This window comes from Melanotaenia boesemani, chromosome 5 (genome assembly GCF_017639745.1).
Source record: "Melanotaenia boesemani isolate fMelBoe1 chromosome 5, fMelBoe1.pri, whole genome shotgun sequence".
NCBI classification, from domain to species: Eukaryota; Metazoa; Chordata; class Actinopteri; order Atheriniformes; family Melanotaeniidae; genus Melanotaenia; species Melanotaenia boesemani.
In genome coordinates this window covers 28,689,186-28,712,249 of record NC_055686.1, presented here as the reverse complement: position 1 = coordinate 28,712,249, position 23,064 = coordinate 28,689,186, and the positions used below count along the sequence as shown (strand labels likewise).

The following is a 23,064-nucleotide window of genomic DNA, read 5'->3' as shown; positions in this document are numbered from 1 at the left end:
TGGAGCCGAAGCAATAGGCTGACTTCCCCTCTTCTTGTTCGGTGAAGGAAAGGGCTGCTTGCATTTTCCTTGTTAAACTGGTAAATGGATTTATTTTTCCTTTCAAATCCAGTCCCCTTAGCCAGCTGAAAACTAGCAATGAAGGTTGTGAAAAGGACTGGTGAATGACAAGGACCCAGCCCCTCCCCATGATGGTGAGCTACTGTAAAACAGGAGCTGCAGTCAAGGTCACACATTCATAGCATGAAGCTCACGTCACATGCAGCCTATATTAAACCCTGATTATGCTCTCACACACATGAGCACACACATGAGAAACATGAGGTAGAGTCAAGGTCACCCTTACCTTCACCACATGAGAATATAACTCATATTATATGACAACCACATAGCAAGAATCACAATAAAATAATAAATTACTTTAAAATGACTAAAAGCAAGATAAGTTAAAAAGTTAGGATGCAGATTTCATGCATAGGCACATGAGAAAAGAAATGGTTTTAACCTGGATTTAAAAATGTCTACATTTGGTGAAAGTTTAATCTCCACTGGCAGTTTGTTCCACTTGTTTGCAGCATAACAGCTAAATGCTGCTTCTCCATGTTTAGTCTGGACTCTGGTCTGGACTAGTTGATCAGAGTCTTTGGATCTAAGAGCTCTGCTAGGTTTATATTCTCTGAACATATCACAGATGTATTGTGGGCCTAAACCATTCTGGGATTTGTAAACAATCAGAAGGGTTTTCAAATCTATTCTGTGACTGACTGGAAGCCAGTGTAAAGATTTCAAAACTGGTGTGATGTGTTCAGATCTCTAAGTCCTGGTTAAAACTCTAGCAGCAGTGTTTTGGATGAGCTGCAGATGTTTAATGCTCTTTTTAGGAGTCCTGTTAAAACACCATTACAGTAATCCTGTCTACTGGAGATGAATGCATGGATGAGTTTCTCTTGGTCTTTCTGGGAGACTAAACTTTTAATTCTGTTGATTTTTCTGAGCTGGTAAAAAGCTTCTTAGTGACAGCTTTGATGTGGCTGCTGAAAATCAGGTCTGAGTCTATCAACACTCCAAGGTTATGAACTTCGCTATGAAGTTATTTCCAACCGCCCAACATTGCCTAAACACTTGTATACATTCTTTCTTCAAAAGCTCGTGCAATTTCTACAGTTGTTGGGTGTGTCCCAATTCAGGGTCTGCACACTTCGAAGTGCGGATTCGTCGGCCACATACGTCATCGCGGTGCGCGAAGTACTGTCCCAATTCACAGAATTTGAAGGACCCTCCGAATCCACCCTTCGAATCCGCACTTCATTTGGCCTCAAACGAAGGCTGCTGGTGGTGCATCCTTCACGGCCTCTTTTCTCCCACAATTCATTGCGCACAGGACGGTGGCGAATCAGCAACCTCAGAAGAGTCGTATTAAGTTTAAATAAAGTTTTATTTAAAAAAAGTACGTTTTTTATAACTACACTTTAGTATAAACGTTACAAAATCAAGTACATTTAAAGCATGTTTGTTAAATGGTGACATTAAAGTTCGGTAATATTTGATATTCAGTGACTTTTAAGGGGTTAATGAAGTGTGTACCGGCTGGAAAACAACAGAGCCTCAAACCGTTTTTTTTTTTTTTGTTTGTTTTTTTGTTTTTTTACTGTCGGTGTTGCCGCTCCGTGTTCAGCGTCTACTGACGTTTCCTACGAGTAATTTCAGAGGTTTAAGTGATTCAATGTCCTGTGTTGTTGCTATGGGAAATTCTTCTAGACTAGGTAGGCTGTCCCATTTCACGAACGTTAAGCAGACTTTGAAGTGTGGAGACTACGGAGGACACTGTAGCCTACGTAGTCTGCGCACTTCGAAGTGTGCAGACCCTGAATTGGGACACAGCTGTTGTTCTTGTCTTTATTCTTCTTTTTTGTTACCTTCCTGAGCCTCTTCTTCTTCTCTGGTTTGTTTCTTTCACTGGTCGCATTTCAGCTGTTCTGCTCAGCGCTGCCCCTGTGGTTTCCGCTGGTATTGCTCAATTGACGGATAGCTAAGCTCCCTGAGAAAGGACCAAATTACATACGCAACCAACGCAGAAGACGGAAGAACCTGTCTGCCCGTCTGCGTGTCCGTCTTCTGCATCCAGCATAAATAGACCTTAAAGGTGCATTCACCCCAGCCCTGCATATTCCAATCCCAGTTTGTTTGCTCCGAAAGTCCAGTTCATTTAAGGGAGGTGTGAATGATGTGGATCAATGAATCGAACTCTGGTCCACCTAAAAATGTAGGTCTTAGTTCAGTTCACGCGAACCAATTGCAGAAAGGGGATTGAACCAACCAAAAACTACTTTGACATGTTATTGGTTTTTAGATTAATTAATGACATATCAACTTGAATTATTTAGTTTTTACATTGACCGGAGCAGCTTAAATTAATGTGTTAATCTACTAAAATATGGTTGATCAGCTGTTGAATGTGACCAGTCATTTCATGGCGTGACCCTAATGTGGCGCACCAGGTGTTAGCTCGATGCTTGACACAAGTTTCAGCTTCTAAACATCTTTGAATCTGTGACTGTTTTCTCACTAGACCTGGTGTGAACATGAACAAGACAGCTGCATCATGTTTTAGTTATAGAAATCACAACAGGGCAAGTTTGTTGCACATCCATCCACTCAAGCATGAAACCGCTCATTTAAACAAGCAAGGAAACACACATCCGGCTTGGCTCGGAGATCCTTCACTGCTGAGGAAGAAGATTCAATAACACACTGAAAACCTCAGAGACCCAGAGAACTTTCACATTATGTAAGTGGCTTTTCAGTACATGAGATAAGCCTTTAGAGATGGACATTATCAGTTTCCTTGGAAAGTGATGTAATCATGTTCCCACCACGCGGCAACCTTTACACCTTCCTGAGATCTAGTATTGTCTCAGTTTATTAGTGTGTAGATTTTCCTAGTTTGGATGTTAATTCTTCGTTTTTCTGGCTTATTATGGGGCATAAACAGGTTCCTTTCAGTAAAGAACCCACCAAACCTGTACTGGTCCACAGCCATCATATGCCCTTAACAGCCAAAAAGGCCAATCCCTCAAAGCACAGTTTCATCTGGGTTTAGGCGTGTCGCCCACAATTTGTGTTATCCTCAGCTGAGTCCAGGGAAAATGGCCAATTAGCTGTATTATGATCTCATCTGATGAGGCGTGCTGGCTGAACACACACACACACACACACACACAAACACACGTCATGGGGATGGAAACTTTGTAAAATGATGAAATCTGTGCTTGAAAATGAGTTTCAGATAAGGCTGAAGGCTGATTCAGAACGATCCTGATTTCTGGTTGAAGAATCATGTAAATACTAAAAGTTATCTGGGGTTATGGAGCCGCCCGGCAGGGGGCAGCTTTTAGTCAGGAAAACCATCAAAACCTACAGAAGATAAAAATGGTCTAGAACAGTTCACCTTGTTGGTTTCAGACAAGTTCAAGGAATATTTACACTCAGTCTGATTCATTCTAGATCCAGTCCAACTAAAACAAATCTACCACGTGATGCACATCAGTCCACTTTATAACTGTGTTCATATAAACCAGTTCACAAGACCTAGCTGAGGGAAACCTCCATCAGAACCAGAACCAGGAAAGAAAATCTCCATCAGAACCAGAACCAGGAGGTTCTACCTACCATCTCCCTGGACCAGTTGGGGGTGGAGGGGACAGGAAAGAGGTGAACCAGCAACAGAAATCCAGGGATTCCTGCAGAGAAAGAAGAAGAGAAACACAAAGTAATGACAACAACGTCAGATTTTTCTACATGGAGAGTAACGAGAGCAAAGAGGAGCCCAGTGCATCATGGGACGTCCCCCAGCAGCCTTGGATGTTTCTACATGGAGAATAACGAAAGCAGATTTGCTAATCGCTGATCAAGCCTGATAGCTGTTGTGACTCAGAAAATTGATGGATGCAAACATTTTATCATGAAGTTTTTAACCTTTTACAATGCAGCTGCAGGGCTTTCCTGCCAAACCAGGACCAGAAGTGCTCCAGCTGGGAGTCCTTTATAACTGCCTATGGGGAAATGAAGCATACTTTCTTGGAAAGTCTTGGAATCAGACGTAAGTGGTGAAGTTGCTGCTAGAATTTGAAAGAAAATACAAAACAAAGATGTATGTAGCACCTTGATCAGCTGAGTCAAAACAACAGAAACATTTTAATTCTAGGCCAGAGCTGAGGAGAGAGGATGGTGTTAGGGCTTCTTGTGGGTCAGCTTTCCGACCTCAGCTGGCTTATCACTCTAACCACTCCCTGCCTGTTAACATGGTCCACCTGAACGAACCGACGGACATGAGAGATAAAAGAGAAGAGATGGATGACGGAGAAGCAGACTTGACTGTTTCCATTAGCAGTGATGTATTGATTCAGACACACCTTTCATCTGCATTATGGACTAGTTTTCAAGAAGCATGAAGCGAAGAGCATGTTGGTGTTTTCTGTATCTGATGGAGCTAATGTGGTAAATGATTCATGAACTTTATAAGTTCAGCTGCTGGCCTGCTCAAGCCAGAGAGGATGGGCAGCTCAGAATCATCACTGAGATGATTTCATGGGACGCTGCACTTAGGCTGAACAACAACACCAAAACACTGCAGGTACAAGAAGCCCAGGCTTGAGGACTCAAGTGCAGGCAGAAGAGGCAGACTGGTGCAGATAAATGGCATAGACTACATCTAACAGCAACACAAGCAACAAGGGACTGGCAAGGAGGACCTGCTAATGATGCTGCTAATGTCTATTCCAGAATCATTTGCTTTGGAATCAGTAAGGTCCTGATTGTTACATTAAGACATGTTTCAGATCTCTGGGTTTTCTTCCTTCTGGATCATCATTAATGTCTCTAAGATGAATCATAACTTTACTAATACCTAGATCAGGGCTACTCAATCCAGTCTTACGATGGCTGCTGTTATACAGGTTTTCATTATTCCCTGCTCCAATGCACTTGACTCAAATTAAATGGACCCAACAGCCTTTGAAGTTCTGCACAATGACTGATTTGAGTCAGGTGTGTTGAAGCAGGAAAATGTCTAAAACCTGCGGGACTACATCCCTTGAGTTGCCCATCCCTGATCCAGCCCTTCAACTTGGACACTGGTGACCATTTTGACTGCTAGATGACCCGTAGTCCACCCATCCATTCATCCACTCACCCATCCATCCATCCATCCATCTGCTGGTGTTTACTCCATCAGCCTGGGGTATTATCTCATTCCAGGTTGCCAGATGTGAACAGGATGTAAGGGAACTAGCAGCAGCTGCTGGAAAGTATGTCTTGCACTTCCTGAGCAAACATTCCTGCTTGTATTGTTGTGTTTGTTTAAATGGTGGCTTTACCCCATGGTAGGACGTGATAAAAAAAAAAGGGAAACGTGCTGGAAAACCGTATTCAACATGTCAGAGTTTATACAAGGGGGATAAGAGGGGTAAGAATGGACTGTGGGAGTTTCCCTTTGGCAGGGAGGGTTAGGGTTAGGCTAACCCTGCAGAGGAATCACAGGCGTCTGGCGTATAAACCAGAGGAATCACGTCGTTAAGCCTGTTTTGTTTACAACAGTGTCCATCACTAAAATTCCTCCAACCCCTTAAAGCAGCAGTTTCATCCCAGCAGTTTTGCAACATCAAGTAATAAAAACCTAGAAAAACCACACGGCCTATGAGATCATGTTGATGGGTGGAGGTACAGATCGTGATTATATGGACACGACCTCGATAGGCATGCCTTTCTTTGACGTGTGTGATGTCATACCTTCTCACTTTTCCACATGTATGTACATATGTGTTAGTTTTGTGTAGTAAGGGGGGGGGGGGGGGCGTTGTTTGACACTTCACAGGTCCCAGCAGGTTTCAGACCTTGTGTGTTTGTGCAGAACTGTGGAAAGACACCATCCAGCACAAACATAATTTATCTTTCTGTTGTTCTTTCCAGAAACAAAGGATTGGGGGGAAAAGCCAACGGGAGGGGTTGTTATTGTGCTAAAGGACAGGAAAAATAAAATCAGGCTTCCCTTAGGGCATGGCTACCATGTGATGTCATCCAGTTGCTATGGTTACCAGGCATAATCATCTGTGAGTTCCTGTCACGTTTTGTTAAAAAACCAGACACAAACACGCACACACACACACACACAGTTGCTAATACACACTCTAACCTCTGCTTTGGGTTAAAGACAGTGGAGAAAACAACTGGCTTTGCTCAACATTATGATTATTTTTAAATTAAGCTCAGTGCTGAAACTCAGAAAATTAGTGTTTGATGGTTTTTTCCTTTATTGTAGCCTCCTGGTGATAAACCTGATACTAGTGTAAATCTGTTCACTTTGAAATGCAGCCAGTTTGTGAGGAAAATGTGGAATGAACCGCAGAGGGGAGCATGTGGATTGTGAAAACGCTATCCTGTCCAGAGCAGCATATCGTCCCACACGCTTATGCGTAAGCTACGCCATAACCGACCAGTGTAAGCTACGCTGTAATCGACCAGTGTAAGCTACGCCTTAACCGACCAGCATCGCCTACGCCATAACCGACCAGTGTAAGCTACGCCATAACTGACCAGTGTAAGCTACGCCATAACCCACCAGCATCGCCTACGCCATAACCGACCAGCGTTGGCTACGCCATAACCGACCAGCATCGCCTACGCCATAACCGACCAGTGTAAACTATGCCATAACCGACCAGTGTAAGCTACGCCTTAACCGACCAGCGTTGGCTACGCCATAACCGACCAGTGTAAGCTACGCCGTAACCGACCATGTAAGCTACGCCATAACCGACCAGCATCGCCTACGCCATAACCGACCAGTGTAAGCTACTCCGTAACCGACCAGCGTCGGCTACGTCATAACCGACCAGTGTAAGCTACGCCGTAACCAACCAGTGTAAGCTACGCCGTAACCGACCAGCGTCGGCTACGCCATAACCGACCAATGTAAGCTACGCCGTAACCGACCAGTGTAAGCTACGCCTTAACCGACCAGCATCGCCTACACCATAACCGACCAGTGTAAGCTACGCCTTAACCGACCAGTGTAAGCTACGCCGTAACCGACCAGTGTAAGCTACGCCGAAACCGACCAGCGTCGGCTACGCCATAACTCACCAATGTAAGCTACGCCATAACCGACCAGTGTAAGCTACCCCATAACCGACCAGCATCGCCTACGCCATAACCGACCAGTGTAAGCTACGCCATAACCGACAAGTATAAGCTACGCCACAACCGACCAGTGTAAGCTACGCCGTAACCGACCAGCGTCGGCTACGCCATAACAGACCAGCATCGCCTACACCATATCGGACCAGTGTAAGCTACGCCATAACTGACCAGCGTTGGCTACGCCGTATCTGACCAGTGTAAGCTAGAGCTGACCGACCAGTGTCGGCTATGCCGTATCTGACTGCAAGCAGATACTACACGAGTATAAATCTGCCTTTAAAGTGCGTGAAACACCTTGTTTTTCTCACATCTCCTTGAAACACGTTTACATAATGCCTGCCTATTAGCTGGTTTTAGATGCCTCAACAAAGAATGAGGCAGTACCTTGAGAAGGACCAAGAATCCTGAGAATGGAGATGGAAGTGGTGGAGGATACCTGTTCACTTGGACAACAGAATGATCTGGAAATGCAGCAATTCTCCACCAGACGGCACAGAGCTGACTCTACTACCTGAGGAAGCTTAGGTCAATGTTTCAGCAAGGTGTTGCATCCTCTGTAAGTCTGTGATGGAGAGTTCTGTTTGCTTGCAGAGAAACTGTAGAAAGAAAATGTCCTCTGTTTAGGGTTAGGGTTCGCGGAGAAGAATGCAGCACAAGTCTGTAACCTAATGGATAACTCTGCAGTGCCTCCCTACAACATAGTGATTAAACTAAATGCGTTCAGTCAGAGGCTTCTTCAGCTTTGCTGCTAGCGACAACAGTACAATAAGTAATATCTGCCCAAACCTAGAACCTTTTTATTTGTAACTAATGCCCGTCGGCCTTTTGTAGTTGTTTTATAGTAATGCAGGAAAATAAAATCCCTTTAGGGATTAATGAAATATCTTTCATCATCATTCATCATCATTGCATGAAATTATGATCCTGGAAATGGACTTCACATGCGCTCTTAAAACAAAATCTTAAGCTGAAGGTCCCTGCTCCAAGACAAAGCTTTTATAGAAACTAAACTTAAAGTGGATGCTGTAATAATATTCATATAAATAAATAAAAAACTGAACCCGTCTCAAGAGACATGATGCTAAAGGGACATATGATGTGGTCGTATTGATACCTATTTTTGTCTATGTTGTTCAATAATAAGCTTTATATCATTCATTTTCCTTTCATCCTCTTTTCCCACTCTCCCTCCTCCACCTTCTCTCCACCCTTCTCTGCAGTGTGTGGTTGCGAACTTGCCCAGGGAGGCTTCTTTGTGCGGCAAGGTGAATACATCTGTACTGTGGACTACCAGCGGCTGTACGGGACTCGCTGCTTCAGCTGTCAGGATTTCATTGAGGGGGAGGTGGTGTCAGCCCTCGGAAAGACCTACCATCCCCGCTGTTTCGTTTGCGCTTCATGCAAGTAAGACCCAGGAATATGTGTAAAATCCAGATTCCGCTGAAGTGAACTCTGTTGTTTTCTAATGGAACTTGCAACTCGTCCGAAGTGTTAAATTTTAGTTAGTTTTTTATTTTTTTTTTGGTTTGTTGTCTTATGTGTTATTTAGCTTGTTACTCTGTGTTTACTTTCAGGTTTAAAAGAACAAGAAATGTAGAGACAGCAGCAGTGCTATAAACTAGAAAAAACAACGGAGTTGCATCAGTGATAATTATATTTAGGATGTTCTCAGTGGTCTTTGTCAACCCTGTCCTAAAGCTGCCTGACAGAACTGAATGAATCAACCTTTAGTCTGTCTGATTATCCAGAGTTACACTCTAAACTTAGCTGCAGTAGTCTCAGGCTTCACTGGTAGCAGACGAATCAGGAAAGAGAAACTCATGAACGTCTTAACACTGAGAGCTGAGATCACCTGCAAACTTCTAACCATGAGTAATATATTTATCTGTCAGTCCATCCATCCATCCATCCATCCATCCATCCATCCATCCATCCATCTATCCACCCACCCACCCATCCATCCATCAAATCATCCATCCATCCATCCATCCATCCATCCATCCATCCATCCATCTATCCACCCACCCACCCATCCATCCATCAAATCATCCATCCATCCATCCATCCATCCATCCATCCATCCATCCACCCATCCATCCAGCCATCCACCCATCCATCCATCCCTGGTACTGTAGTGCTATATAGTGATAACATGTCCGGGACATAGGAGGTTGTTCCTTGCAGGTACTGAATTCATTGTTCACATTAAAACCAACTAAAGAGTAATTTATAGTCTTTATAATGAATATTTCCTGCGGGATGAATATTTTACATTTAATTTAATATAGCCTCCAGTAAGGATATTTACATACACATATACTTTATGTAACTAAATACTAACAGTTGTTGTTTCTGAGGTTAAATAGACAAGACTTGAAATGAACCTGAATCATTTTTGGAATAAAACTCAGTATTATTGGCTCAGATGCTTTAGACGTGTATGATGGAGATCGACTTCTGTTTATTAAACAGATTGAAATAAATCAGTAGCAGCTGAGCTCATAGATTTACATATTCTGATATTAATCCTGTCCGACATTAATTTCGTACAATTATCAGCTTTACTGATAAAGTTTTTCAAAGTCAGCACCAGTGAGTTGCTCCACACAGTTCACAAATCTTATGTTGCTTAACATCAAATGTCTGGTCTGACTGGTCTCTACACTGCCCCCTACTGGTTCCTTTCAACTCCATGACCTTACATCTGGTCTAACTGGTCCCTGTGCTGCCCCCTACTGGTTTAATGTCCACTCTGTGATCTTACATCTGGTCTAACTGGTCCCTACGCTGCCCCCTACTGGTTAACTGTCAACCCTGTGACCTTTCATCTGGTCTAACTGGTCCCGACGCTGACCCCTACTGGTTAACTGTCGACCCTGTGACCTATCATCTGGTCTAACTGGTCCCGACGCTGCCCCCTACTGGTTAGCTGTCGACCTTGTGACCTTACATCTGGTCTAACTGGTCCCTAAGCTACCCCCACTGGTTAACTGTCGACCCTGTGACCTTACATCTGGTCTCACTGGTCCCTACACTGCCCCCTACTGGTTAACTGTCGACCCTGTGACCTTAAGAAGAAGAATCCTTCTAAACTGTAATGTGTCAGCAAACTGACCTACTGAAAGTCAGACTGGCTCAATATCTGGGAATGTTTGGTCACTTCAGTGCTTTACTGGGAGCCTTCCAGGAAAATATACCGAAGACCACAGCAGTAAGCCACGGAGCCATAGCAATGGTGAAGCCGAGGCCATACTGCCTGAAATCGTCTCACTATGTCGGAACATTTGTCTTGGTCAGAGAGCGGCATCTGCTGGCTGTGACCATCTGACGCATCATAGGGAAAACGTCTCGGTCAGAGAGCGCCATCTGCTGGCTGTGGCTGTCTGATGCATCAGAGGGAAGTGTTGAGCTTTTCTCTCTACACGTCTGTCTCATCTCTGACTACGTGTTCAATAACAGAAATGTTTTCTAACAGGTGTGAATAGCTGCTTCTGTCGTTCATATAAATGATAAAAAGGGGCTGCTAGGTAAACACTGGTTTAAGTAACTAGCTTATGGTGTAATTTAAAGTTTACCAATCTGTAATGACAGTAGTCTACTAGCAGGTACATGTGCATTATTAAACATATGAGGGAAGGGTGCTGGTGCAGCAGGGATAGTGATGGTGTTACTGATTTCATCCAGTTATATTAACATGAATTCTGAGACAAACACTTGTCGAACTTGATGAAGTTTCATAGATTTTTATTTAAAAAAAGTATTTGCTCAGTAATGTCCGGCCTCAGTCTACTCCTCTTCTGGTACACTACCTCTCCAGCTTTGGAAAGGTTGCACCTGAAAGAAACAGTAATTAAACTGTAAGTAAGCAACTTTAAACTCATTAAATCTCTGCTGATGTGATCAGAAAGCAGCTCGGTGTGGAAGGTCCTGCAGGTCGTGGTTCTCCTCTGCAGCTGCAGACTGAGACCTTTCCTCTGATGCTTCCAGATGAAGTTCATATGTTTAACTTTTAAAAAACAACAATATAAAGAAAAGGGAATACAGCCTACCTGTGATGCTCTGAGCTCGTTCAGCAGTTACCATGGCAACAGCATCTCGTGCAGATGTTCGTTTACCAAAAGATATTATCATTCTAATGTGAAGGATGATCTCCACCATCACCATGTTTGGAATTGCAGGGAACTCTGCACCGCCCGCTAGTGGATGTGATGTTTAACAACCATGCCAAAGTATAACATGCTCAGGAGCATGTGGGCAATGATGTTTGACAACATTTGACTTTTGAAATGGATGTTCCTATTTTTGTAAAGTGAGCATAAATGGGCTCATACCATTCATGGATACTAAGTTTGATCTAATCTCTTCCCAGCTCATCCTACGTTTCCAAATAATGACATAAATGTCGGGGAATGGATTGAGAGGACCCAAAATGCAGGAGGCAGATGGGTGCAGAGCAAGGTTTTAATAATCATGAGGAGCCAGAGGAAACACAATGGGTCCATGACACGAAGACTACAATGAAATGCCAGAGAGTAAATAAAACCGAGGGGGTAAAAATACACAAAAGAACTAACAAGAAGCATAAATTAAACCAGGTGCACCACCGTCAGGAAGCAGAAAGCAAAGCAGGAAATACCAGGGAAAACCTACAAAATAAGAGAAGAAACACCTGCACAGGCTACAGAAAGCGACACCCAGAGAGCACCATGAAGTCTGATTAGTTAACTTAGTTTAGTTTCTATTGCAGTGTCAGTGCATGCTGATGCTTCATTATTTTGTCCTTGTGCCTTAGTTTTTATTTGGCTGTTGAATTGTTCTCACCAAATAAAACTGTGAGGAAAATGCCAGCCTTCTCTCAGCGGGTTGTTCGTACAGGGTAGCTGTGGCGTTACATACAGTTGTAGTGCATATACATGTAAATATAGAAAAGCCCATGAGGACACGTGTCTCATCGTACAGTCCTCACCTGTTTCTGCTGTGCACAGGCTCCTTCTCGCTGTATGTGGTATGGCCAGTGCTGTCTCTCAGGAGCAGAGAGGTAACAGGATCTGTTCCCTGGCTGGAATGTAGGAGCGCTGTCGGTGTGTCCTGCAGCTGGTGCAGAGTCTCTTTTGAACATGGAGTGGATTTTTCATTGTGCACGCGTTTATGTGCAGACGTGACTCCCTCTTCTCATACATTGATGACCCCTTCGCTGAACTCAGATCAGAATGTTCCAGGGAGACATTTGAGGTTTGTTATGTGATCATCTTATAACAAATGTTGCTTTTGTGGAGGCCAAACACTCAGGCTTATTGTGAGAAATGTAAAAATAGGTGGTAGAGAGCAGATGCAGTTTAACATGAGACATAAGACTCAGCTGTATCTGTGTTGGTGTTATAGTGTCATTTATCGTCCATAATCCTCACCCTGTGTTAATTCCATATGATTTGGTTCAGCTCATAGAAAACATCAAGGTATGTGAGATACTGTGGGTGAATCAGGCACAGGTACAGTTTATAATGTAAGACTTTGCAAAGATGATGTTTGAGTTTGTAGAAACGTTTCTGTTTATACGTGAGTAACCTGTAATCTCAGCCCCAGAGAGCATGTTTTCCTCCTGCTCTGACAGCTTTAATCCAGCTCTAATATCACATCTCAGAGCTGGAGGAAGCAGCACGCGGCAGCCAATCATCTTCCTTCCTGTTGCACTTGGTGACAGCAGCTTTGTGGAGGCGAAAACGGCCAAGAGACATTAACACGGTTTCATTGTGCTTGTTGTGTCTCTCGGCAGTAACTGGTGAATGAAGCCGGCTCCAGGACGCTCTGAGTTGCTCCTTTTCCTCTGCAGCTGTTTGGCAGAATTAACCGTTTAACTTCTGTCTGATTTTCATGTCCGTTAAAAAGGCCAAAAATTATTTGAGAGAGATCGTATAGAGTTTACTATGTCTTTAAAAAATGCAATAAAGGCCAGATGGTGATGTCATTGCTTTGGGAGCTTCTGATAAGTCGCACACCTGCATGTATTTTAAGGCCACACCTCAAACACACCACTTCCTTGTTTGACATCATGGGAAAATCAAAGGAAATCAGACAAGATATTAGGAAGTGAACTGTGGAGGTCCACAAGTCCGGTTCATCCTTTGGTCCTGCTTCCAGATTCCTGAAGGTGCCACATTCATCTGTTCTACAAGGAATATGCAAGTGTAAGAACGTCCAGCAAGCATACCTCTCAGGAAGGAGATTGTATCAGAGAGATGAATGTGTTTGGTCCAAAACTTACAAATCGATAACAGAAGTAAAGCTACAGACCCTGGGAAGATGCTGCTGGAGCTGCTCAGGGACTCATTATCCACAGTGAAACCAGTCCTGCATTGCCATCATCTGACAGGCTCAGCGACGAAGAAGCAAGCAACAGAAAAAAGCCAGACTACAGTCTGCAGGTGGACAAAGACCTTACATTTTGGAGACACGTCCTGTGGCCCGATGAAGTAGACCTGTTTGATCATAAAGATCCAAGCTGTGAAGCATGGTGGTGGCAGCATCATGCTGTGAGGCTGTTTTGCTGCTGGAGGTACTGGTGCACTTCATAAAACATGCTATCGTGAGGAAGGAGCATTACATGGATAGATTAAGTAGCATCTCAAGAGGTCAGCCATGACGTTGAAGCTTCAAATTGACTATGACCCATGGACGGGCAAAGTCAGTCCTCGACGGCCAGAGTCCTGCAGGCTTCAGATGTTTCCTGCTTCAGCATGTCTGAATCAGATTAATGGGTCTACATGATTGGGTAGAACTTGACAACAAGTTCCTGTGGAGAGGCATTTGATTTGAATCAGGTGTCTTGGAGCAGGCAAACATCTAAAACCTGCAGGACTATACTTGCTCGTTCCTGCCCTGATAGGCCAAGCTGCTTCAGGACTGAAAAGTCAATGTTTCAGACAAAGCTCTGACCTCAGTCCCACACATCACCTTGTCTGAAAACGCGTGTATGAATGATGCAGCCTACAGACCTGACTCAGACCAGTTCTGTCTTGAGGAATGGGGCCACAAGTCCAGCAAAATATTACGTTTTAGGCTCGCCTTCAAAAACAGCCACTGTCAGGATGAATGTGAGTATCTCTGTGGAACGAAGCAGCTGAAGCTCTAAACCTCACATCAGACATGAACCCGATCTCTGGTGAAGCGACGCTTCAAAGGGTTTAGTCCAGGTGGTCCGGGAGATGCTTTCAACAGGGCCATCTTTGCCCCATCTGTTCTAAAAGGTTTAATACTTCACACATCAAAACCAGGATTTATATTTGTAAAAAGAAAAGAGCTCAGTTTTCCTCTCATGGATGTCCACCACATATTTCTACCTGATTCATTTCTTTTACTTTAACATCATGTTCTCTTATTCCGACTTCATGGAGGTGGATCGAACCAGCTCGATTAATAAATACTGAACTTATTTTCTGCCATTTGGTCCAGGTGAACTTATTTTAGTTGCATTTTAATTATTTTCATTTTTACAGAGGAAACCTGAGCCAGGTGTGCAGCAGAGACTAAATTCATTATAGTTTTCATTTTAATTGTAACTTGCTGAGATAAAACCTTTCACTTAATGTCACATTAACCGGGACGAGGAACGGTTAGTCCGAAACTCCTTCACAAGATTTATTAGTTTTTCTTCACTTTTCTAAAGAGAAGAAGAAAACACATCTTTTGACAACCTTTTTCTTAAACTGTCCACACCCAGTGCATTTCCTTGTCTTATCCTCTGCTTTCTGTTTGCAGACAGCCGTTTCCAGCCGGCGACCGGGTGACGTTTAACGGGAAGGAGTGTATCTGCCAGAAGTGTACCCAGCCTCTGCCTGCCAGCAGCCCTGCACCCATCCAGGCTGTCCACAGTCAGTAAAGCCTCCACCATTTCTGTTTCGGAGCCAGCTGCAGCCTCGCGGCTCCACAGACTGCACCTAACCTGGTTTTCTGTCTGCAGACTGCTGCGGCTGTGGGAAGGAGTTCAGGAACGAGCAGTCTCTGGTAGCGCTGGACAAGCACTGGCACCTGGGCTGCTTCAAGTGTAAAGTCTGCAACAAGGTCCTCAATGCTGAGTACATCAGCAAGTAAGTCGCCTGTGCAAGTGCAGCAATGTTTCATTATAGCTCTTGGCTGTAGCTGTGTGGGTTGCCAGGCTCTCAAAGTTCCCCCTTTTTCCTTGTTTGCACCTAATGCATCATCTGAGCAGACGTCCTGGAAGAAACTCATTTAACTCCATGATAAATGAAATCTGCACCGAAGTGAGCATGTCGATGCTCGAATGCATGGTGCTAGCATGTAGACTGCTTTCTTCACATTAATCTGGCTGAATTTCAACAGTGAGTGTCTGGAAGTAATCCACCCATCCCAACCAGTCTGTGTACAGAATCAAATCAACCTTTATTCAGACAGCGCTTTCACATACCAACAGGCACAGGTAAAATAATCCATCAAACAACTATAAAATAAACAGACAAAAGGGAAAAGCCTGGCCTGATGATCACACTCTGGAGTTATAAGCCAAGGTAAAAGATGAGTTTTAAAAGAGATTTAAAATGTCTTTTAGGAAGAAGTTCTGCCTCTTATCAACATCTCTGAACCCACCCAGATCAGTCTGTCATTATCAGCTGGTTATGTTCCAAAAGCCTAAAGTGTAATGTCGTTAAACCGTTGCTCATAAAGCTCACTCCCAAAGTTTCAGCCAGTCACAGACTGACATCCTGCTGTTCTTTTATCTTTTAAGATCCTGAGAAAGTGGCTTTAAACAGTTTGTATGAGGTGAAGCTGCTTTACACAAACTTGCATGACCTTCTTTCTGATTCGGTCCTTTCTCGTCCAACTGCCTAATTTGACCAGAACATCTGATTACATGGAGCACATTGTTGGGTCAGTAGTTCTGCTTCAGACTGGTTTACATTCCAGTTTCTACATCCGCATAATGTTTCCTCTAAACACACCAAGACTGTTGTGGAGTTCCTCAGGGTTCTGGTCTTGGTCCTGTTTTATCCTTTATATATGTTTTCATTTGGGCACATCATTAGAAAGTATTTCATTCCCACTGATGTGCAGATGACACTATTCAGTCTGAGGAAACCAATCAGCTGTTGAACATCCATCAGATCTCCCCAAGGTCTATTTCCTACACCACCAGCAGTGGTAGTCTGTAGCTCTGTGGGGTAAACTGTGATGGATAGTTACCCTTTAGGTGATCTACTTAAGTTTTCCAGGCATTTCTATCCTGTCCAGGAGGTTTACAATCCAGCCACTAAATGTAGTTTTTATTCAGAGACTCTATCTGGTAAATCCACAATGATCCATGATAACAGCATTATTTATCACGTTTCATCAGAAAAAGATCACTATCACTACTATGTTACTAAGAAACCTCTATTTAGACCTGGAAATGATAATGAAGCAGCTTCCTCTCAGACTTTCCACCAATCAGAGAGCTTAGATTGACGGTAATATCCAATCAGGAGCAGCCAAAGATCAACCAGTGAGCAGAAAGTTCTATGTATTCGGTTAAAGATGAGGTTATTGTCCTGGGTGCTAAGAACCTCGGATACTACTTCAGATGGAACCTGGAATTAATTTTTGACCAGAACGTACCTTATACGGAGCTCATTGTTGACATCATGACTCTTTTTGGCCTATTTGTGGCTCTGAGGGTCTGTAAATCCATAGCAGGAGGCAGGCTTTGACTTTTAGAGTCCTCTCCTGCAGAACCAGCTGCCATTGTGGCTACAACATGCTAACACCCTTTCTATGTTTAAGACATCTTAAAACCTTGCTGATGGAATCTATATTTAATTCACTGTGTTTGGTCCGTTTTCATTCTTGTGCCTATTTTGATTTGTTTTTTTTTTTTGTCTTTTGTCTTTGTCTGCTCTAAATAATAATTCTGTAGCAAATTGTTTAATTTTTATAAAGCCCTTTGTGACACAGCTGTGTGAAAGGTGCTTTATAAGTAAAGCTGATTTGATGCTTGTGGATCGGGTTTCAGTGACTGAGCTGTGACTGTTGGGCCAAAAGCCTGCCAAGTTGTGTCGACTGAGGCGTTTGCAGACAGGGAGACCATGCACAGTCTTCTGCAGGATGGAAAGCGTATCCGATGCTTTGCTACATGCCTGATTGTCCTGTGTTGTCCAAACAGGGATGGGATCCCCTACTGCGAGATGGATTACCACGCCATGTTTGGCATTCAGTGTGAGAGCTGTAAGAAGTACATCACCGGGAAAGTCTTGGAGGTAAAGTACCGAGGTTTCACTTAAAAACTGTGCACTAAAATGAACAATCAGGCTAATTATAGGAAGGTAACTATAGGAGGAACATATTAATAACCAAGTTGGCTTTTTTTTTCTACATATTTGTTAACATACTGCCTGGTTTCCTTACCTGTGATGCTACTTCCTATAAATTTATTTAGATAAGGTAGATCCCAGTAGGAACTGGTAGCAGTGGAGGATGACCCTAACCTTGACTGAGACAGAAAATGGCTAAATGTTAACGGTTACATGCAACAGACCAACCAGATAGTTTACAAAGCTTGTAAGAAAAAAAATCTTTGGAGTAATTTAGAAGATTTAACTACAGTCGACAAATCTACAGTAAGAAATATTGCTTTTTCTCTTTAAAATCTATATGTTGCCACACCCCAACTAGAAGCATTCATCCTTCATGACGGCAAGATGTGGATCTAGAAGCAACATGGAACAAGCTGGTTTGCTCTCTGGATGGATGAGAGAGCGTCACAGCCGTGGGGATGGGGATGCTTGAACTCCCACCGCATTTCAGAAACAACTTTTCACGTAATGTTGGACAAAAGTCGTTTCTGTCGGCTGCAGTGCAGCGCGGCAGCCTCCTCCTCCTAATCCCTCTCTTGTAGTGAATCATGATGGCCGTCGGTGATCAGCTGATCCTCTTTTCTTTTGCTATTGCCATCTCGTTTGTTGTTCTTGTTTATCTGCAGCTGAGAAGGAGGAAACTAGCGGTTCATGGTTCATACCGGCACATATTTACCTTGAATTGACGTGCTAGCTATAGCATCTAACAGGCTCACATCAGTCAGATCCACGTCACTGCCACATGAAGAAGAATGAAACATGCTAATAACAGCAGCCTGTTTCAGTTAGATGTTGTTTGTCTTTATTTCATGTAACGTTTCATTATTAATGAGGTTTGCTAGTCATCATCCAGCCTCTCTGGTGAGAGTGAAAACAGAAAAGGAAGTGAGGAGACGTCTTCTCTAGATCGTTGCTGCTATAGATGTTGGAGACTCAGGTCTGATCGTTTAGGGCCATGGATGTGGTGAGAGAAGTTATGACAAGGTCTGAGATATAAACCAGAGCAGGAACTTCTCTTACGCAGTAGCTGGCTGGTGGTAGACAGGGTTTACACTTCAGCTATGCAGGGGCGGGTCTAGAAAAGTTCTGATCGGGGGCCAGGCAGGAGCACTGACCAGGAAAAGGGGGGCACAGATGAGACCTTTTTCAGAGATGTAATAAAGTGGTCATCTAGTTTTAAACAGCTAAGAAAACCTTGGTGAGCTTTGTCTTGCACGTTCTGTTTATACAATACAGTAAATGCAAGTCTGATTTCTGGCATAGTCACGAATGGTGATCAATCATAATTAATCAAAATTAATTTAGTTTGTAAGATGTGATTAATCTGATTTAAATTTTTAATCATTTAAAAGCCCTAATGTGCATATATATATATATATAAATATATGTCTTACTTCACCTCAACGTGAACAATCACAACAGTACCAGCAGCATGTGTATGAAAACCTAAGAGCAGCTTTTGCTGAGTACAGAACAAGCCTGGCAACTCGTGTAGGAAAGACGTTTGCTTTTCATAGAAAGGAGTCGCCAGTGTCTTTGAGAGGACCAGGTCTAGTTTTCAGCTGTGCTGAGTGAGTTATTCTACAGCCAGGAAGAATCGTTACAATGAAGAAATATAAAGAAATATGCCTATAAGATGGCATCAGTCACATTACAGGTTCACCCTTCTTCCATCCACCAGCTTCCTGCATCAGAGCGGCTGCATGTTGGTTTAAATGTGTCATCAGATACGAGGGACGTTAGAATCAACATATCCCCACATTGTTGCTGCCATGAAGTCATCTGAGCGTCTTTGTGCTGGATGTGTGTAAATGACCCGATTCAGCCGGTCTGGCACAAGTAAAGAGACCAGCACAGTCTGAACCAAAGGAAATCACCATTGGGCCAGAAATCTGGCACTAGGGTGAGATTATTCCACTTTATATCAGAGTTTTCCCTCACAGGATGAATTTCTCCCGAGTTCCTTGGGGTGAATCTCAATATAAAGACTCCTTTCATTAGAAAGCTTCTAGAGGTGCTTCAAGGATAAATGAAAGGTTTACTGCTTTGCTTTTTTTTTTGCCTTCATAATGTATATTCTGCACCTTAGTGCTGGTAAAAGCTTGCTTTAGTTACTGCTGCAACAGAAACACATTTTCCAGCTCAAACGCCGGATTATCTCCCAGAATTTGTGGCAGCTTGAAGTGTAGTGAATCCTCCCGTCATTTCAAGTGTGTTAACGGGAAGTGCAGATAATAAGCCAGCAAGTGCTTTTTGACCCAGTCATGTTTGTTTCTTAGTTTGACTTGTGTTGATGACTCTCATCAGGACGTTTTATACATTTGTCCAAAAAGAAAGAATATGAGCATGTGCAGATGTGTTGTTAGAGCCATTTAACCCTGATATGGAGTAACATAAGAATTCTTTTATTTTTTCTAATGCTGCTTTAATCATGCTCATTCTTACTGAGACTTTAAAATTAGAAGAAGTATTAAGAAGTTGTTCTGATTTTGTGGCATTATTTCCTCATGCTCTGCTTAAAGCTTTAAAAGACTGTTTAAGAAAATCCAACCATCCCTTTTAATGCCGCTTATGGTGGTTTATGCCCCGGTCGGTGGTGGGGCAGCAGCCTAAGCAGAGAAGCCCTGACTTCCCTCTCCACCAGGGAGGCATCCAGGCGGCATCCTGACCAGATACCTGATCCACCTCATCTGGCTCCTCTGGGTGTGAAGCAGCAGTTCTAGTCTGATCTGCTGGAAGACCCAGCTTCTCAGCCTACGTCTAAGGCAGAGTCCAGACACCCTGAGAAGGAAACTCATTTCAGCCGCGGGTATCCATGATCTGCTTCTTTCAGTCACTACCTACAGCTGGTGACCGTAGGTGAGGGTAGGAATGTAGATGGACAGGTAAATCCAGAGCTTCTCCTTTCAGCTCACCAGGATGGACCAGAGGACATCTCCATACCTGTCTTCATCTCTACACCTGTCTCCATAGTTAGTAGAGGAATAGGCAGACCTTCGTCCAGAGCTGTAATGTGATCCATGATTACTTTGTTCCTGTCAGCAGTTTTTGTTCTAGTCCCGATTCCACAGCTCAGACCACAAAACAGCACAGTGTCATTTCCTTTGATTGTTTGAGAATCTCAGTTTCACTTTGGGTAACATTGTGTCGAATTTTTACTGTTGCTTTCGTTGTCGAGTTTGTCAAGTTCTGGTCCAGTTCTGGTTCTGGTGTTGGTATTTGCATTAACTTTTGTATTGACTAATTAGGGAATATCTGCTACCATTCATAACTAAAATAAGGTAGAGAAAATGATGCGCTGGCACATGTGCAGAGATTATTAATGATTGAGATTTACAAAGAACCACATGCACACACAGCTTCTTAGATCTGGCACATTTCTGGCTTTGCGCATGTTTTCAGTTTATTAATAAAGCAACAGAGTCCAACACCAGGACTTTGTTTGTCCCTGACTTTCCTGATTAACCATCTTAATTTGCAATAAAAATAACCCATAATTGACAGTCCTAGCATTTACTGCTGAGGCTAGAGCTCAAACTCTATAAAGGATTATGAGGTTTTTCACACTACTGCATTTTATAGGGATCAAAGTTTCCTAATGAAATACAAGCAAGTCGCACATCAACATATGAAGAGTTGAATATTAATATGGTAATAATCTTAAATCCTGGTGCAGGGGCAGCTATGAGATTAGAGGGGCTCTCTGGAAGATCCTCCTCTGAAATATCCTCACAGCTTCAGTCAGAAGCTACTAAGTGCAGCATGGTCAGAGAATGACTAAAGAAGACAAAAATAGGGTTATCTAATTAACCACTTTTATCTGGTTAATTCACACAATTACTTTTAGCTGCTATGTAACATAAATCTGCAGAGTCATTCCTGATGAAAGAGTCAGAGGGAGGGAGTCGTAGAGCTGGATGAAAGCGAGACCTGCAGGGAGAAACCAGTCCTCTGGAATGTAGTTTAAATCAAGCAGATACAGGATATCCTCCTGGGTGAAGAGAGGGACGAGAAGAAGAAAGCTTTCAGATGGAGGAGGTGGTGGGGTCGTGGAAGCACCAAAAACAAACCCTCTATTTACTCTCTCTCCTTCCTTCCATCACATGATGAACTCTCATGTTCTCTGCATTCATAAAGACGATCAGGTTCCAGAGAGCATGCTTCTGTAGTTTCCACTGTTTGCCTGCAGAGGACACTACCTACGTCTGTTTGAGCGGTGGTTCTGAGGCCTGAACATAGACCGGTTCCAGCTCCAGTCTTCCTCCAGAGGAAGAACTGGAAAAGTGTCTAACTGCTCAAACTAAATTTATCGAACACTTTTTAACCTTTTTAAAAATGATTTTCTGTCTTATTCATTCTTCCGGTCCGGGCTGCTGGAACAGCGTGTTTATGTATTTAAATCAGAAAGAGTCAAACCATCTTTAGGCTGAACAGAATGCTGCGGCTTTAGCATCTCTCCACTGGGTACTATCCACTGAATTCATTTTAAATGCTGGTCCTTACTTTTAGAGCTCCTCCCTCCATCTCTGCCCTCATTCATCTACAGGTTCTAGGCCGGCATCCAGATCAGAGGTTACTGGTAGTTCCACATCCACTCTTCAGAACCAGACACCATCGGTCATTCCAGGGAACGCTCCCTCTCTCTGAGATTCTAGAGTCTGTTGATTCCTTTAAAAAGCAGCTGAAACATTTTTATACAAACAGGTTTTTTTCCTCTTCATTTGGACAACCTTCTAGTGCTGGGTCGTCCTCTTCATCAGCACCACCTTTTAGTGCTGGGTCGTCCTCTTCATCAGCACCACTTTCTAGTGCTGGGTCGTCCTCTTCATCAGCACCACCTTTTAGTGCTGGGTCGTCCTCTTCATCAGCACCACTTTCTAGTGCTGGGTCGTCCTCTTCATCAGCACCACCTTTTAGTGCTGGGTCGTCCTCTTCATCAGCACCACTTTCTAGTGCTGGGTCGTCCTCTTCATCAGCACCACCTTCTAGTGCTGGGTCGTCCTCTTCATCAGCACCACCTTTTAGTGCTGGGTCGTCCTCTTCATCAGCACCACTTTCTAGTGCTGGGTCGTCCTCTTCAACAGCACCACCTTCTAGTGCTGGGTCGTCCTCTTCATCAGCACCACCCTCTAGTACTGGATCGGACCTTTTTAATCCTGGTGTGATAGATGGAAGCAGGTGGTGGAAACCTTCCTCAGAGGTTTTGCTCCATATCGACATGACAGCATCACACAGTTGCTGCAGGTTTGTCGGCTGCATCCATGATGAGAATCTCCTGTTCCACCACATCCCAAAGCTGCTCTTTTGGATTCTGTAGCTGTGATAAATGATGCATACAGAGAGGGCTGTTTACAGAAAGCCTGTGGTCTGTAAGCAATGAATAAAAGTCCAGTAGGTCTACAACTGCTCCTCCAACCACAATCCTTTTATGGTACCCACCAACAACTCTCAGTCCCTCAGACCTGCTAGAGACCCAAATAAACCTCAGTCCCTCTGACCCCCTCAGTCCCTCCGACCCTCTGCGGTC

General features: G+C 43.5%; 1 protein-coding gene across 11 annotated transcripts in view; it reads left to right on the top strand.

Annotated features, from left to right (window-relative positions):
- ablim2 (actin binding LIM protein family, member 2) overlaps window positions 1-23,064 on the top strand; it is a 101,089-nt gene that overhangs the window by 46,727 nt on the left and 31,298 nt on the right. For all 11 annotated transcript variants that reach the window (XM_041984948.1, XM_041984955.1, XM_041984957.1 and 8 more), the window contains exons 3-6: window positions 8,418-8,601; window positions 14,953-15,065; window positions 15,155-15,281; window positions 17,348-17,441. In XM_041984948.1, coding sequence (XP_041840882.1) covers window positions 8,418-8,601; window positions 14,953-15,065; window positions 15,155-15,281; window positions 17,348-17,441 — 518 coding nt within the window. The remainder of the gene's footprint in view (window positions 1-8,417; window positions 8,602-14,952; window positions 15,066-15,154; window positions 15,282-17,347; window positions 17,442-23,064) is intronic.